This window comes from Nicotiana tabacum, chromosome 14, assembly GCF_000715075.1.
Source record: "Nicotiana tabacum cultivar K326 chromosome 14, ASM71507v2, whole genome shotgun sequence".
Lineage (NCBI taxonomy): Eukaryota > Viridiplantae > Streptophyta > Magnoliopsida > Solanales > Solanaceae > Nicotiana > Nicotiana tabacum.
In genome coordinates this window covers 15,888,533-15,908,236 of record NC_134093.1, presented here as the reverse complement: position 1 = coordinate 15,908,236, position 19,704 = coordinate 15,888,533, and the positions used below count along the sequence as shown (strand labels likewise).

At 37.0% G+C, this 19,704-nt stretch overlaps 1 protein-coding gene across 1 annotated transcript; it reads right to left on the bottom strand.

Annotated features, from left to right (window-relative positions):
- Positions 1-15,086: 15,086 nt before the first annotated feature.
- On the bottom strand, positions 15,087-18,867 carry LOC107828779 (inorganic phosphate transporter 1-4-like). The gene is given in 2 exon segments (NM_001326210.1): positions 15,087-16,774; positions 18,832-18,867. A coding segment is annotated over 1 exon segment (1,611 nt). The 5' UTR covers positions 16,748-16,774; positions 18,832-18,867; the 3' UTR covers positions 15,087-15,136.
- Between the last annotated feature and the right edge of the window lie 837 nt (positions 18,868-19,704).

Genomic DNA, 19,704 nt, shown 5'->3' with positions numbered 1-19,704 from the left:
TAAGTTTTAGTGAAATATTTGCCCTCGATTTGGGCTCGTAACAACAAGCATTGATGAAGGCAAGCAGAAGAACTATTAAAAGAAAAAATAATGATATATTGCTTTGGAATGCGTGTTTCAACGTACTTTATGAATTATCAGACCCCATTTATATAGTAGAGGAGTCCTACTTTAGGTACAATTCTATAAAAGGTAAAAAATCTTTTGATTTACTGATTGTCGGTTCTTTATCCGTACGTGCCGAGATTCCCACCGTAATATCCGGCCGATCACGGATATTTCGGTCTTCCATTGGCTATGCTGACAATGTTTCTTCAAAACTGTTTGAGGCTAGGACCGATGCCGGGATCATGGCCCCGATATTCTCGAAGACAAGCGTCCTGTCTCCGGGTTCTAGCCCGGTGGGACTCGGGGTCGATCTTCAGTCCTCTATTGTCATGTCTCGAGCCTGGCTTGCCATGTTGGAGGTTAGGATGCACCAAAGGCTCGATTTCGACCGTATACACTTATATCATTAGTTCATACTTTAATTTTATACAATGAAGCATAAGTATATACATAGATGTTTCCCATATTTGACTGTATTTCTATTATTAGCCTCATACTCTCTTAGTTACTTTTCAAAAACTATTTGTTGGATTTGTAAAAAAAGATAGAGCTCGACTCTCATTCTAATTTTATTAATCAAAGTGGGCTTTAAATAGTCAATTTGAAAATAGAATCTAGAGAAAATCTACATAATAAATATTCAAAATTCAAAAACCTAAAATATTTCAACTAACTTATACAACTAAACTTAAATTTAAATAAATACCCATCCTATGACTAAACTACTTATTATTCTAGTAGATCATAAATCATCTTTAACAGAAACAAATATTCAACAAAATCGTCCTAACTTATAAGTGAAAACACCACCAATTCCGCTATTTAAACCATATATATGGTTTTGAGTTATCTAGGAATGAGGATAAATTAAAGATAAAAAGGATAATCATCACCAAATAGAATACATGCTTCTCCCCGTGAATCTCCAATTTTCCAAGGAAAAGAGGTAACAAAAGAAGGAATACATTCACATGTATTCGAATAAAAAGAAAATGAAAAAAACAAGAAATTAAAGTTTACGTTCAAGAGATGGTTAAGAATTTCTAATATAGACAAATCCTTGAAATTAACTTGCTGAATTTCTAATGATCACTTGTAGAAGATGCCCCTTCAATTGACATTTTTGTTTTAAATCTTAATAACGCGTCCGCGTGAAATTGACATACTAGAAAGGGAAATGTGGTCCGCGTATATTCTAAATCAATCACATCACGAGTGACAAAAATTACAATTACCTAGTCTTCAAGTTAGTCCGAGGTCGTTTAGCACGTGAGACAAGAGATAATAATTTTGAGATTAGATCTTGATGATTTTATCAGGCATTTGGTTGAATTTTTGAATTCGAGATTAGCAATTCAGGGATTAATTACAACAATAACAACACAATTCAGTATAATTTCACAAGTGAGATTTATGGAGGGTAGTGTGTACGCAGACCTTACCCTACCTTGAGGATAGAAATACTATTTCCGATAGGCCCCCAATCCCAGAATTAATTAATTCCATAATTAGGTATTATTCTATCCCACATCGAGGGTGGAATACTACTCCCGGGATTAATTAATCCTTGGATAAATACTAAAATAATAAAGATACCCTTCTTCAAGGCTCTTCCCCAAAGTCTTTTAATCAATTCAAGGTTAAAATTGGAAATAAAAGTTTATCCCAACTTATCTAGTATACACCAAATGCATATTTATATTATATCCGGTATATCTCATTTCTAGTCCAATGAACCAAACAACTTCCAATAAAAAATATATTTACTAAATATATTTCGTCATTATTTAATCCTCGTATTATAATCTCAGTTGTTGGAAAAATAGCCTTTTGGACCTAGTACAGCTATAAGGAGCGCTAGCTAATTAGCGCCCATTAGGTAGTCTAATAGCATGTTTGGTCAAGTTTTTCAAGAGGCCAAAAGTGTTTTTTTCCTAAAAGTATTTTTCTTTCCTAACTTGAGGTGTTTGGCCAAGCTTTTTTTGGGGGGAAAAAACGCTTTTGGGAAGAAGCAGAAGCAGAAGCAGAAAAAAGTAATTTCTTCCCAAAAGCAAAAGCAGAAGCAGTTTTGACTTTTCTTCTTACGAAAAATACCCTTAACAAAATATAGTATATACCAAAATAACCGTTAAACCTAATACTTAGGATATTAATGTATAAATATTTCTTATTATTTTTAGAATAGCTTTCTAATATATAGTAACTTTAGTGGTGAATACTTTTATATTTGTTGAATGATTTTTAATATATTTAACTTATATTAAAAGAATTAAGTATTTTTAAATTTTATTTTCATATTTTACTTAAATAAAATGAAAAGACTTAATTATTGCCTGTAGTAACAATTATTTTAGATTATTTATTTACTTATAATATATTAACTATTAAGCAAATCTATTCATGTCCTTATTCGTAATTTGATACTGAAAAGTACTTTCCGAAAAGTTTGGTCAAACACAAATTATTGATCAAAATTATTTTTTATAGTGATTAGTCAAACACAAACAGCTTCTCTCCACAAGTACTTTTAAAAAAAATACTTCTCAAAATAAGCTGATTTTTTCGGCCCACCAAACATGCTACGACTCTAATCAAGTGTACAGTCTATATAAACACCGTTGTATTTGCAGAGAGTATGGCTAGGTTTAGCTCTCTGCATAAAAAATCTAGGAATATTTAGGCTTTCCTGAACAGCCAGTGATTCGAGCTGAGTTACTGCATGCACATGATTCGCTTTCGCTTTGGAAAGATGTACCAAGTTTCTTTATTGGAGTAGCATTTATTATAATAAGGGATAATTTGTTCCCCGCCAAACGACCCCTTAACGTACATCTTATGTGCAAGGCTCTTATAGAATGTATGGGTAACTTTCCAAGTCATAAATAAATAAATAAATAAATAAATAAATGAGAAGAGAAAGAGCAGTTCCTTGGTATTTAATTATTGTGGAAGATATAATTGACAATGAAAATCAAGCAAGAGAATAAGAAAAATGCATTTCGTTTTCCTTTGGGATGCCTGTAAGTCAATACGAGTCTAATTCTTGAAAATTTCCCTACATTATTTTAGTTTCCACTTCTGATTACTGATTAGCTAGGCAAACCTATCAATTGTTCCTTCCTTTGGCGAAGAAACCGTGGATTTTGTTGTATACTCCATCCGTATTAATTTATGTGTCTTATCTTTTTTAGCATATTTTAAAAAGATAATATCTTTCTATATACAGTAACTCTTTAATTTTTTTATCTTAATGACAATCTCTTAGATCACAACATTCAAACAGTATTTTCGGTATGTTTAAGATCATAAAATTCAAAACATCTTTTTTTATATTCAAAATCTTGCCTAAGTCATAACTGTTCACATTCAAAATCTTGCCTTCATGGTTAGATCCGGTAATTTTTACTTTCTATTTGAAAGGTTTTCATATTAAAATTTGGTATTATTTATCTTTCACATTTAATCAATTAGGTTTTTCAAATACGTCACCTGAAAGCAACACGAGAGCTACATTTTACCCAGGGAAAGAATAATCAACGAAACATCGATCGAGGAGAAAATAAAAAAGATGAAAATTTCTAATGTTGAGTTAACAATTACATAATGAATTTGTACAATCTAATAACAAGTAATAAATTCGCATTTGCCTTTGTACTATCTAAAATTGCACAATTTTGCTTTCCATTACACTTTTGGTCTATTCATACACTTCCTATTAGCAAATTGTCTCGTATTAATCCAAACGGGCACTTAATTTCACAAGTTTGATTCATACTTTAGATACGTGCAGAAAATCTCTCTTTTTCTTGGGCTCCGTCAATTCCGAAACTGTCTACACGTTTATTCCCAATCAATCGCATAAGGAATGGAATAAATTATTGAAAATTGTCTTCAAGATAGTTAACTTTTTTAATGTAAGGCTCCTATAGAACGTAAGAATAGGTTCTTAAGTTAAAAATGAATAAATGAATAAACAAAGAAATAATGACAAGAACAGGAACAACGAACACGGCAAAGGCTTTTTGGCTGATATCATTGGTTAAGAAAATCAAGCAAAAGAGAAAGGAATTTGTGCAAGGAATTGGTCAAAACCGATTAAGTCAGTCGTACGAAATGGTCGAGACGATAATACTTCGATCAAAGGGTATCTGTGTGACGACAGGTCGAGGTCCGAAGTAAGGGCGTCGAGCTTCGAGCTCTAAGACCGATCAATGACAAGCTCGGTATCATTATCGAGCTCATATTCAAATCGAACTACGAGGCAAAGCGGAGATTATCGAAGATGCATAGACCGGCCAACACTCACCCCGAATATCTAGACTCTAAGTTAGAATCGAGGTCGATCTAATACCGAGCTCGAGCCAGTATCAAGCTCACGGACAAGAGCCGTTGCAACCGCATTAGAGAAGAGAATCATGGCAGGAATCGAGAAAAAGACAATTTATCATGAATTTTTCACTATATATTTTTTATTATAGATAAAGTAGGATCCCTCTACTAAAAAGAGGGGAATCCTTATAAGCATAAAGGGGCATGGTAACAAAGACAACTTGAGAGAGATTAACATTTTTCAGCTCATTTACTTTGCCTTGTTCATCAACATTTCCTTTTTCTCTACCTCATATTTCATTCCATTTGTCAAAGAATATATATATATATTTCTGTTTCACTCTGCAATTTGTACCAAGTTATACCACGTATCCTTAGAACTATATACAAATTTCAACTCTATCCATTTTTCGGGTAAACAGTTTGGCGCTCACCGTAGGGCTAAGGATAACAGTGGTTATTTGATACGAATCTGCAAAAACACACTGTTGTGTTTTGCGCTTGTTTCCGAAAATATCTTGGATTTCAGATTAACAACGACTAACTACCTATCAAATGGCCTCATCGATCGACAATGAAGCCGGTCTTCAAGATGAGAACAATAATTTGACATCCAGTATCGAGAGACAACTTGTCAACGCCGTTGGAGCACGAATCGGAGCGCCGATAGATATCAATTCGCATGCAGCCATTGAGGCGAACCTACATTCTGAACCCGAAAATAGCATTCATGGTGGCACTCGGTCTGCAGCTCGAGATACCCATAATATCGAGAAAAACGGCATCAGTTTGCGTATGATTTTTGAAATGTTGCAAGCTCAACAGGCAGCAATAGCTCATTTGCAGAGCCAAACCCAGCTACAAAGCAGGCCGGAGCCCAATCCACCTCGAGAAATGACCCACAGAACGGAGCCAGCCATAGTGAAGTCAAATGAGCAAGAATCGGGGACTACTCCCGAAATTGCTAAATTACTCGTGGAACTCACAAAGCGAGTCGAAGCCAACGATAAAAAAGTAGAAACATATAACTCTAGGGTCGATCAGATCCCGGGAGCTCCACCAATGATAAAAGGGTTGGATTCCAAAAAAATCGTGCAAAAACCTTTTCTCTCGAGCGCGGCCCCAAAACCAATCCCCAAGAAATTCCGTATGCCCGAAATTCCCAAATATAATGGAACGACCGACCCCAACGAGCATATCACTTCTTACACGTGTGCCATCAAGGGCAATGATTTGGAAGATGATGAGATCGAATCCGTATTATTAAAAAACTTCGGTGAAACCCTATCAAAGGAGGCAATGGTATGGTATCATAATTTACCATCTAACTCTATTGATTTTTTTGCTATGCTTGCAGGTTGTTTCGTAAAAGCACATGCCGGAGCCATAAAGGTGGAGACCAGAAAGTCGGACCTGTTTAAGGTAATACAAAAGGATAACGAGATGCTAAGGGAGTTCGTATCTCATTTTCAAATGAAACGAATGGATCTGCCACCAGTCACAGATGATTGGACTGTTCAAGCTTTCACTCAAGGTCTAAACGAGCGAAGCTCGATGGCTTCACGGCGGCTGAAGCATAATCTGATCGAGTACCCAGCTATTACTTGGACCGATGTGCACAATCGATATCAATCCAAACTAAGAGTCGAAGATGACCAGTTAATTTCTAGGTCCGTTACTAAAAGAACTACCAAGCAAAGGTCGACCAGAGATCGATACCTGCCATATAGAGGAAATCCCCCAAGCCCGGTCTGATAAAATGGCAATCAACTACCAAGCAATTGGAACGTGTAATGCCTAAAACGATACTACTACTGAGTATTTGAGGCCTCTTTACAATCAACCTCGAATACTCGGGGGGCTTTATCATGGAACGCATCTGTGATGATTATCAAGTTCGGTGCAAAGGAAGTTACTTCGTTATTTCATGACAAATAGTGTCTCGACAGGAAACGTTATAAGAGCCAAATGGTCAAAACGAATCATGCTCATGTAGTTGGCCTGAGCCCTGACGCAAAACATGAACGCATGTATAATGACTTGCAAAGAAAGCTCTCTTCTTTATCGATATCTTATATCCAAGATTCATTATGCAAACAGGATCGAGTTCGAGCAAGCACTCACTCGATCAGTAAGCCTACGGGCTACTTTTATTTCGAGTTCGAGCAAGCACTCACTCGACCATTACGCCTACGGGCTACATTACTTCGAGTTTGAATCATTCACTCAACTACTAAGCCTACGGGCTACTTTTATTTTGAGTTCGAGCAAGCACTCACTCGACCATTACGCCTACAAGCCACATTATTCGAGTTCGAATCATTCACTCGACTACTAAGCCTATGGGCTACTTTTATTTTGAGTTCGAGCAAGCACTCACTCGACCATTATGCCTACGGGCTACATTACTTCGAGTTCCAATCATTCACTCGACTACTAAGCCTACATGCTACTTTTATCTCGAGTTCGAGCAAGCACTCACTCGACCATTACGCCTAAAGGCTACATTACTTCGAGTTCGAATCATTCACTCGACTACTAAGCCTACGGACTACTTTTATTTTGAGTTCGAGCAAGCACTCACTTGACTACTTAGCCCATAGCCTACGGGCTACATTACTTCGAGTTCGAATCATTCACTTGACTATTAAGCCTATGGGCTACTTTATTTCGAGTTTGAGCAAGCACTCACTCGACCATTACGCCTACGGGCTACATTACTTCGAGTTCGAATCATTCACTCGACTACTAAGCCTACGGGCTACTTTATTTCGAGTTCGAGCAAGCACTCACTCGACCATTATGCCTACGGGCTACATTACTTCGAGTTCGAATCATTCACTCGAATACTAAGCCTACGGGCTACTTTATTTCAAGTTCGAGCAAGCACTCACTCGACCATTACTCCTAGGGGCTACATTACTTCCGAGTTCAAATCATTCACTCGACTACTAAGCCTACGGGCTACTTTTATTTCGAGTTCGAGCAAGCACTCACTCGACCATTACGCCTACGGGCTACATTACTTCGAGTAAAATTACTCATTACTTCGAATTCAAACGAACACTTGACTATTTAAGGATGAAGGATGTTCAAGCCCGATAAAGCAAAGGGGACTACCCACAAGGCCCGAAGGCAACATAGATTAAAATTCAAACTATCTATTTAGCTTAAAAGGCTATCTTTCTTCAAACGGAAGATAGATTTATATTTACAAATTTTTGTACAAAGGCGGCATCTCAGCCAAAAGAAAGTTCTTTATACAAAAACTGAAAGTGGTATCAAAAGAACGCAGCAAACGACCTAAGGCCCTAAATAATTCAATCTTCATCGGAGGCCGTGTTCTCGGCATCTTCCTCATCTTCAGACTCCCCCGAGTCATCGGAGTCCTCCTTAGGAAAGGCCAACCTTCGAGCTAGGGCTGCTTATCGGGCGGATTGGGCGGTTAATTACTCTTAGCGGTTTGACTTAACGGTTATCGGTTTTTAAATGTATTAATCCGCTAGCCATCTGATAAGATATCAGGCGGATTGGTATCGGTTTAGCTATTATCGGGCGGTCATCGGGCAGTTTATCGGCCTAATTCAATCTATATTGCGTGCATTAATTATTTGCTGACCTCCTAGCATACAAATTTAGAATAGAAAATTACACATTGAGTCCAGATAGACATGTTTGTTAACGCCTACATAAGAATGATGTTGTGTGTCATGTGTTGTAAAGTGAAAAAAGCAGAACACATTGTAGGATAGTTCTAATGGATATGCCACTGTAACTCTTGCTATCTATAACATAGATTATAAAGGATATCAAATTTCATTGAGATGACTATGTGATTGCCTGGGTTTAGATGCAAAGGAACAATTTCAGTAGTTTAGCTCATTAAATATAATGGTATCTAAGCTTTTACTAATTTATTCATAGCACAAACGAAGTAAAATTACAATAAACGTGTGGTCCTTCCCTTTGTTTCATGTTCATTTCTCTTAGAAAGGTAACAATATATTAATAATCAACACAAAGGATGTGCTGGAGCCATATTTACAATTTTAAAAAGCAAAAATATGAGCTTGCTCTTCATACTAGGGCACTAAGATAGAGTGCTTGAAGCCTGGAAGTCGACAAGATTGAGTACTGGGGGTGGCTAGTGGTTGAATTTCTACTGAAGCTGGTTGAATTATGGTCGAATCAAGAGAACCATAAATCTGCTGGTGGCTGCTGGTTGAAGTTTAGGCGTTAGGGTTCTGATTATTTAGGAATTAGGCGTTAGAACTTAGAGATAGAGTACTGGAAGAAGTGAAAGGGTTTTTGATATTTAATATATATATATGTATAAAAAAAATTATATATATAAATATTATTAACGGGTTAACGGATTATCCGTTAAGAAAATTGAATAATCCGCTCCCAAACCGATAAGCCGTTAATAAAAAAAATTTAATCCGTTCCCCGTCCGTTAAACCGTTAACCCGATACCAATAAGCCATTAAGTTTCGGTTTCGGTTCGGTTTTCGGTTTCGGTTCGGTTTTGAACACCCCTACTTCGAGCTTTGTTCTCCTCCGCTCTAGCTACTTTAATCTCGGCCCCAATATCGAAGCCCTGAGCTCTGACCTCCTCGAAAGCTTCTCTCCGAGCTTTCCATTTTGCATGTTCGACCATGCTCTTAGCTTTCGCTTGGTTAACCTCAACATCGATCCTGAACTGAGCCACTTTGGCATCTGCTCTTTTATTGGCCTTGATCACCTCAGATCTGGCCACTTCAAGTTCTTTAGCCAAATCTGCTTTATCTGAAGTGGCCAAATCCAACCGATGCTGAAGCTCTTTCATCTTTTCGATCAGCCCCGAAGCATTTTCTTTCGCAGATCGAAGTTGGGCATCATACAGCTCCAACTGATCTTGAACGACTTCCTTTTTCGAGGCAAGGATATCCATACACTTTTTAAATTCTTCTGCCTCGGCCAGTAGCGCATCTACCTGTGAGTTAAGCTGTCCAATCTGCTCGGTCCTCCACCGAACCTGCAGAATCAGATCGTTAGTGGTTATCTCTTTTTCATCTTCACTATCATGGAACATTCGGAATACCTGCTCAACCATTTCCTCGTGCTCTTCCCGAGCCGCTGTCAAATCTGCTCGAAGTTTTTTACTAAGGAGCTTGTACGAGTCACTCTTCTCAATGAGGCTTCGAACCTCGGCATCATGCTCCTTCCGGATTCGAAGAAAGGCCTCGTGATGCAACACCGAAGCCTTTAAACAGAAGGAGAAACATTAGAATTACCTACAACTCTAAGCATCAAAGAAGAGGCAAAAACGCCATTAGAGTTACCCGATTTAAAGCATATTGGGCCTCGTTGAAGAGACAGGCAGGCCCCACCGCATTCATCACTGATTGATCTTCTTCGGTCACCAAGGACCGAAGTTAACTGGCAATCCCCACAGGGGGAGAAATAATTCGGGTATCCTCGGGTACGGAGAGCACTATCTTCCGCCTTCGGTCGGGATCGATACTTGGGGCTGGGAATCGGTCCACCAGTTTGTGAATCGATGAAAACTCGGTAAAACCCGACCACGATAATTTTTTAGGTACCGGCATTCCACCAAAATCGGTAACCTCCTCCGAGGCACCTGACTCAAGCTCTTCCAGAAAACCGTGGATATCGGCGGACTCCTGAATACCCTCATAGGACCGATCCTCCAACATGCTGGCCTCTCGAATCATGGCATCCGAAATCTGAGGGGATCCACTAATGTCAACTATCCCGAAATCATCCCTTGAAATATCTTCTACTGCCCGAGAAGACCCACCCTCGGTATCCCTTTCAATCATCTTAGCTCGAGAAGGGGTAATCTCAGCTTCTTCTTGTTCTGGGATTATGGCCAGGGTTCCCTGATTTGCTTTCACCAAATTGGAAGACTGTTGAATCACAACATTAGCCCGTATGCTAGGTAAATTCTCCTCTCCTTCTTCGGGCTCAACCCTTAAATGGCGGGCGGCTTCCGAAGACATAATACCAGAGCCCTTATTCGGCTTTCGAGATCTCTTAGTCAGTTTCTTCTTTTCCAAGCTCCGGGAGCCCGATACGTCTTTTCTCTTCCTTTCTTTTACCTGCTTCAGGGCAAAAACTTCTTCACCACCAGATGTAGGCCTCATGACTACATCTTTTCCGAGTCCTACAAAGGGGGAAAAGGGAGATTTACCATACAAGCCAATAAAGAGACAAATCGATAAAAAGATTTACCATGACTGCGGGCCTCCCATCGACCCTTTGATAATTCAACCCAAGCACGCTCGGAGTACGGTCTCTGCAACACCAGACCTTCGACCCATTGTTTAAGATCCGGGATCGGTTCCGGCATCCGAGCTACGGCTATGATAAGAAAAGAAAAATGGATCAACAAAATGAAAGGCAATCACAAAATCAAAACGGGCAAAGAGAAATGTTTGCTCACGGCTCATATTCCATTTCTCGGGAAATGGTAAGTCATCGGCAGGGATCAGGTCCGAGGTTTTGATTCGAACAAAACGGCCCATCCAACCTCGATCCCGAGTCTCGTCTATGCTCGAGAATGGCGCTTTGGTTGCTCGACGAGCAAGCTTGATCAACCCTCCTCAATAAAGTCGGGGACTGTAAAGACACATAAGATGATCGAGGGTGAAGATACGCCCATCGGCCTTGCTCGAGAAAAATCGTAGAAGAATCACTATCCTCCAAAAGGAAGGGTGGATCTGGCCGAGGGTCACATCGTACCTTTTACAGAAGGCAACGATGACAGGGTATAGAGGGCCCAACGTGAAAGGATATGTGTAAATACTTAAGAACCCTTCGACGTGGGTAGTAATTGATTCATCAAGCGATGGGATTACTACGAGTTTATTATCCCAGTTGCATTCTTGTATGACTTTATCGAGAACTTTCTCGGTAATTGAACATTGATACCTCGACATCGGCTCACACCGACCCGGTATCGGAGAAGGCCTTTCAATTTTAAAATCACCTACAGTCGAGCACCCTACCGGAACGAATTCCTCAGGGCGGGGCTCTTCTACATCCTCGCCACCAGCAGGTCGAGATGAAGAAGCGGTCTCTTTTTGCGGAATAGTTTTAGACATTTTTGCCATTTAAAATTCTGTGAACAAAGAACGGGAGTATTTGGTGTTTAAAGAAAGAATTTGCAGTAAAACTCACGGATTTGCAGATAGAAAACTTAGAAAAGACGAAAAGGAACTTACAAAATTTGGAAGATTGAAGACGTAAAAGTGATGAATGGTGGAAGGAAGGATTATTTATAGATTGAAGCAATGACGGTTCAATATCAGCGGTAGCCGACCACCGTCTGACACACATTAAATGCCTTGGTAAAACTAAACCGATGGGACAGTTATCACGTACGTCATGGTCGGGATCGATGCAAACGTCATCATATATCTGATCGAGCTGTTGGGAAATCATATCGTTTCTCGCCACATCCTTTTCCGAGAAACGAGGGGACTATCTGTGAACGGTTAAAACCGATTAAGTCAGTCGTACAGACTGGTCGAGATGATAATACTTCGATCAAAGGGTATCTATGTGACGACAGGTCGAGGTCCGAAGTAAGGGCATCGAGCTTCAAGCTCTAAGACCGATCAATGACAAGCTCGATATCATTATCGAGCTCATATCCAAATCGAACTACGAGGCAAAGAGGAGATTATCGAAGATGCATAGATCGACCAACACTCACCCCGAATATCTAGACTCCAAGTAAGAATCGAGCTCGATCCAATACCGAGCTCGAGCCAGTATCAAGCTCACGGACAAGAGCCATTGCAACCGCACTAGGGGAGAGAATCTTGGCGGGAATCGAGGAAAAGACAATTCATCATGGGTTCTCCACTATATATTTTTTATTATAGATAAAGTAGGATCTCTCTACTATAAAGAGGAGAATCCTTGTAAGCATAAAGGGGCATGGTAACAAAGACAACTTGAGAGAGATTAACATTTTTTGGCTCATTTACTCTGCCTTGTTCATCAATATTTCCTTTTTCTCTGCCTCATATTTCATTCCATTTGTCAAAGAATATATATATTTTTATTTCATTCTGCAATTTGTACCAAGTTATACCACGTATCCTTAGAACCATATACAAATTTAACTCTATCCAATTTTTCGAGTAAACAGAACTTCCTGTTTCTTTTTTGGTATGCTGCAAATCTGAAAGTGTTCCAAGTTCTAACGAATTTATTATTATAAAAGATTTATTATATTTAGATTATTTTAATATTGATCAAGAACTTCTTGTAATCTATTATGATCTTTGACCGGCTATGTTTTGCAGAGTCAAAGAGCAATGGCATAGGCGAGAGTCTATTTTTTCAAAATTATTTGTAGCATATTTTAATTATCTCCAGTGCAATCAATACTGATAAGGCAAACAATAAATGGCTTCTTCCATTTTTAATTACACGAACATAATTGGAACTTGTCCTTTGGTCCAATAGTTACCAAGTCCACTTGATTTATTCAAAAATAACAAAAAGGAAAGAATGGAGCCAGGGTTTTAGAGGAGAAGATTTAATGTCAGCTAGGTGTTGAAGATATAATTAATTAAATATAAGTATACTTTCTCTAATAGCGTAAATTTTCAGATGATATAATCATTCACTTCAACGTGACATCAAAGTATGTAGAGATTATGTTCGAATCTCAGTGTTATCCCTTCCTTCTCACGTTTTAACAACTTAAGTTTTTATTCATAAGACGATCACACACCATAACATAAACTCAGTTTCTTATTTTCGTCCTTCCTATTCACTCCCATTGCTCATCAGTGTGCTAAAGAACAAAGCTGAAAGAAAGTTTAAAAGAGTAGTTAACTTTTTCTTTGACTTCCAATGCGCGATAATATTTAAGGTTTTTTTGAACATTTTTTGTTTGGAAGAAAGAAAGCTTGTCAAAGTGAAGAAGTCTTTAGATAGTTGTAATTCTATTTTTCTTTTTTTGAAGATCTGTGAGCATTTATGAAGTGAAATAGAGTTTTTGCGTGAAAATTAGTTCTTCGCAACTTCTTCAACTTCAGAAAAATGTTCACTTTTCGCAACAACAAAAAACTCAAAATTTTAAAATAAAACCTTTTTTTCCCCTAAAAATAGCTCCTGATTATAACTTCACCTGACCGTCAAGTGTTGTAATGGAATAAGTATGATCCCTCCACCCTTAATTAGAGTTTTTGGATTTACTCTGGAAATGAAAAAAGAGAGCATTCGTGCTTTATAAGCCTTATACGACACGAATTCGATTGACTGAAATCCTAATACGATATCGGATACAGGGAGGAAAATCAAAAATATAATAAGAACTCCACATGAAATTGACATGACAGCTAACCTTACTAGGGAAGAATATTCAACAAAATTACGAGGAGGAAAAGAGGGAAATTTCTAGTCTTGAAGTAACAATTAAGAGAAGGAAACAAAATAATATGAATGTCGTTATAATCCAACTTATTCCATTCACTCAATATCCATGTTCGCTTCATCTACACTTTGTCTTACGTGTATAAAAGTTCTAGTTCTACGTTAAAGCAACGCTATCTCTCCCCCACATTTAAAAGTAGGAGAAACTACTTGTATATAGTATGGTCGCTCTAAAAAATAATAGTAGACAAAAAATATATGATTTGTGTATTTATATATAATATAAATTAAATATACATATTTTATATATAATAAATATATATATTTTATATATTTGAGTAGCAAATGTAATTATTTTTACCGCCGGGTAACTTGTCAATAAAAGTAGGCCCAATACAAAACCCTTGTGACTACTAAGTTAATGGTCCAAAACCCTAGAGTTACATGGTACTAATAACTAAAATCATTCTGCAGTCGGAACGGAAAAAAAGAAATTACTTATTAGCTTTTAAATGAAACGATTCACGCAATTTAATAAAATACTTAAGCAAGTAATGATTTCAATATCTATATATCACCACCTGATGTCAATTTCTCCTTATTCTAGATTTTCTTTGCGCTCCTTATAGTGTAATCCTTAGTCGCTGAAAGAAGGGGAATCACATCAAAAATTTAAACCTATGCCTAATTTCATCGATGAATCATTAAAGAACATGAATTTAACGAGATTAATATAATCTTTTTCAACCTTAGATGAGAATTAAAGCAAAGCCTAAAGCTTTAAAAATTCAAATATCTCAAAGAGATGAATTTTCTCAACCTACCATTGAATTTGAACCATGACCCTTGCCGTATGAAAGTAGTATTCTAACAGCTAAGTTAAGTAGGTCATTTATCGTTAAAAAAAACCAAATGAAACACATCCAAAATATTTCCACTTGAGAGCTCTATAAAAAGTTCTGATTTGTACTACTTGGAGGCTTTTCTCTCGTTATACATGTGAAGATAGAAGATAAAAATGGAAGACAGGAATAAAATAAAGCAAACAAGAACATCTCTAATTGAAAACATTTTCTTCATTCTTATAATGTTAATTTTTTTTTCAAAAGATAGAAATAGACAACAAAAAGACCTCATTTCTCTTCCCACTGTCCCATATAATTACCACCACAAACAAGCAAAAAGTAGAGAGCATGTATAGCAGAAAAACTCCTTTCTATCTCAAGATGTTTTGCTCCAAAAAACACAAATTCACAAACATGCATCATATATATAATATATGTTAAATAAAGGTCCAAAATTAAACAGGAACTGTCCTTCCACTATTCTTCATTTCTGTTCCACTTTCCTCTTCCCCTTCATTTTCCCTTGACATTTCTTCCAATGATTTTCCTTTAGATTCTGGCACCAAAAATGTGAACACCATTCCCAAGAAGTTAACACAACCTAAGACAATCAGTGAATTTCTCACACCAATTCCAGCAGGGTAACCGGCATCAACCTTTTTTGGATCTGTTGGTTGAGCAGCATACAAGAATCCGAATGCACCAATCATCGCTCCTGCTTTTCCAGCTGCTGCTGATATTCCATGGCATGTTGACCTAAGCCTGGCTGGGAAAATCTCCGCGGGGACAACAAATGTTGTCGCATTTGGACCAAAATTCGCGAAGAAAAAGGTGAGTGAGTACATGATCACGAACCCTATTCTGTTATCCTTGAGAGTCCAATGATGATAAGGAATGGCTAAGGCAAACATGAAGACTGTCATGAAGAAGAATCCCATTAACTGAATTGCAAATCGACCTATTCTGTCGATGAAGAATACTGTGAACCAGTAACCAGGAACAGTACTGCAAAGGGCGATAAGAGTTTGCGCCCTTGCAATTCTGTAAACTTCCTCCAACGCATTCATGGTTTCCGCTGGAGGAATCCAACCAATGGCGCTGAAAATGTCCTTTTGGAAAAGGTTTTGACTATAGAAAGCAATGTCCAACAAGAACCATGTGCTAGCAGTTCCGAGCAAGTGAAGTCCGTGGCGTCGGAGGAACTCCTTAGAAAACAAACCAAACTCATTCCCAGTGTTTTGAGAAACATTCTCAACTTTCTCTTGCTCTTCTTCAATTTCGACTTGTAACACTTTAGACATGTCGTTAGCTGCCTGTTTTAAGTTCTTGGCCACCAATGCAGTGTAACGGGCAGTTTCAGGCATCTTCATACGCCAGTAATAAGTCATTGCAGCTGGGATTGCACCAAACATAAGAATTATACGCCACACGAAATCAGCCTGAGAGACAGTTGAAGCAAGAGCGTCGGCATGATATGTTGGTGCAGGAAACGCGCCCTTAAATGCAGCAGAAACAATGATTGCTACCATTCCACCAGCCAGAATTCCAAAACCTTGCATTGCAAAAACAGCAGCAATGAACGCTCCACGCGTCTTTTTATTAGCATACTCGGACATAATAGTAGCAGAAAGAGGATAATCACCACCAATGCCAAATCCTAACCAAAACCTGAAGAAACAAAGTGTAGTCATAACACCTTTTGGTGTATGACCAAAAGAAAGCCCTGAGGCTATTGAACAAATAACCATCATCATAAGAGTCATTCCATAAACCTTTTTTCTTCCCATTTTATCTCCGAGCCACCCGAAAAACAGTTGTCCAGCAAGGGTCCCACAGAAGGCGACTCCATTAACAGCAGCCGAGACGTTAGGAGGCAGAGATCCAGGTTTCAATGCCCCGTCGCGGTGGTAGTAAATGCGGCCAAGCAATTTTGTGACTAAAGAAATGCAGAAAAGATCATAAGCATCAGTAAAGAAGCCCATACCAGCAATCACAATTGCTGTAAAGTGATACAATTGTGTTTTTGCTACATCTAGTGCATTTAGCACTTGCAAATCTTTAGCCATGACTATACTTTCTCAACCCTTAAATTCCTGCAACAATAAAACAAGAGGGGGTAAATTATAAGGATTTCACTTACACATATGAGTTTCTTTTTCTTTACACTATAGTGTATTTTGACATGTTATATGTATATAACACAGTTTTATATTGAGGTGACTAATGATCCCTATTTATGAATGGATTACATTGCCAGTGTACTGAAGTTAAACGCAAACTATACACTACTAAAAAAATAGGAATTGGCGATGTACAAATTTTGTAGCTAAACAACAAAATTCGTTGTTAATCCTACTTAGCGACTGATTATGAAAGATTATGTTAGCTATGAGCGATTTAGCAACATATTAGTGACGAAGTTCGTAGCTAATTACAATTTTTTTTAGTAGTGGTAGAACCAAACAAGAAGATAATTTTGGATGGAATTAATCAAAGCTATTATCTGAATAATTAAGTTAAGTAGTTAGTTAAGTAGGGGGAGAACTAAACAAGATATTTATGATGGAATTAATCAAAGCTAGTCTGAATAATTAAGTTTGTAATTTGTACAGTAGGGGTAGATTTGACTTCTTGGTAAAATACAAAAGTAGGGGACCCCAAAGTCATTTTCCTGCCTACTTTTCAAAGTTTATGACTTAAGCTGTACCCTTTTATGGCTATTTATGTGAAAGCAATTAGTACTACTATGTGAACGCAATAAAGAAGCGTTTAATAGTCAAAATTGAAAAAATAGGTTAGAAATTACATCAGCTATAGTACTACTGTAACAGCTATTTCCATGAAGGGACCCATAGATTCCTTTAGATTCTGGCTGATGTTATCATCACAAATAATTGGTGAAAAAATAAACTTCAATCAAAATTTACGCAATTTATTTATTAAAGTACCTAGAGTATAACAAGTTAAAATATTTTTACATATGGAGTGGTTGATATGTAGTCAAATTAAGCTTAAAGTTCCTGTCAAAGAGCAATAATTGAGAAAATAAGTAGTCCATAGTATGAAGTCAAGCACCTCATGCAAAAAACAAAAACAAATCAAAGGGATATTTTTTTTCTGTTTTAAAAAGGGAAAAGACTTTTCAAAAACATAGGACTAAGATGCATATGAACCACAAATCTAGAAGACAAGTTAGTACTTTTCATGAAGAGAGATACTAAACAGACATAAATAATGGACCAGAAAAATTGTCTTTTTTGGTACATCAAATTAAAAAGCCATGTTACATCAAGATTTTTTGTACAATGGTTTTTGAATAGCTCCGTAAACAAACAAAAACATTATGACATAAATTTTTTTTACTTTCCAAAACAAAAAGTATTGAAAATATTGTTTTTCATGGAATTTGATCAGTTTTTGAAAACAGTATGAAGTAAAATTATCAAGTTCCAAAAAACTGGCCGAAATATTTTCTTCTACTCAGCAAAATTATAATTTTTTTAAAGTAAAATACATTGTCCAAAAATAACTTCAATTATATCCAAACTAAAATACATGTCCAAAAATAACTTTAATTATGTCAAAACGTCTACTAAATATCCATCTCTGAACAATTTTTTTTTTTGGGGGGGGGGGGGGGAGGGAGAATTTTATTTTTTCTTTTGGATTCATGAAAGGGAAAAATGAAGAGGGAGAGAGACACTACAATCTCTATGATCCATAAAATCCATCATTAATTTAACCAAAAAACTGATTCACATTTACCAAAAAAAGGAAACAAATCGTCAATATAAAATTGAAAAAATGAAGGAGAAAAGGCATTAGAATTCTAAAATCCTTCAAGATTTCATTTAGCTTGATTTCCTACATCGTTAATCTGCTAAATTCCTTCTTACAAAATGAAAACAAAAGAAAGCTATATCAGTATATGGACATGAATATTTAAACTATAGCAGACACCCATTGATCAATTCCTCTTATTCTTTCCCATAAAACAACAACCAAGAACTCAGAATTTTCACTCCCTCCATTAAAACACACATGCATGGGAGTATGAACACACACACACACACACACACACACACACACACACACACACACACACACACACACACAAAAAAGGTGTTAAAGGGAAGATTTCTACACTGACCTTATATGGTTTTTCTCCACGAAATTTTCACTTTCCAGCTAGTGAAACAGAATCAAGAAACAGTAGAGAAGCAGAAAGCTAAAATCTTGGAAATTTCAATGAAGAAAATTTCCTATAAAACTTTACGTTCAAAGGCTTAACAAAAAGCCAAAAAATAAAACTCTGATTTTTGCATTTATTAGCTTCTCTGAATCTGAACTCTCTGAGTAATGAAGAGAAGATGGAGAATTAGTGCCGTATTTAAAGGGCTTTTTGATGCTGGCATCTTCTTAAGGTATATTCCTTCTATTCGCATTAGGGTTGTACACCATTATGATCTTGCCACGTAAGAACTGGGTCCCACAGAATGGTCTTATTTCCTTACGTGGCATCATCAGAGGCATTTTGAGTTCTGTTCTTACATGTAAGTCAACAGAGAAACGTACATCACCCCCACTTAACAGAGTGTTGACCACCCTAGTTAGTTCTATCTATTCCCTTAAAAAATGATTAATAAATTTTTAATATTAATCTGGATTTTCAATATTTGCAAGAAAAACAAAAGACGGTACTAAATTCTAAACTACTGGTCCTATAATATTTTTTGCGGTCACAAATATTAGTCGCTTTTGCAAATTGAATTTGTTCTAAGATTTGACGTTTTATAAAAATTTATTGGTATTACTTTGAGTATTAATTAAATGAGATATTTAAGAGAATGATATAATAATTATTTTAAGTTATTGAATATCTTTTTGATGTAAGAGAAACTTGAAAGATTACAAGATTATATTGGAGCTAAGGTAGTATTAAAAGAGATACTTGTTTCAAAAGTTATAACTGACAGGTTGATGCATATGACTAACAACTTAAAGATTTCATTTTATAATTATG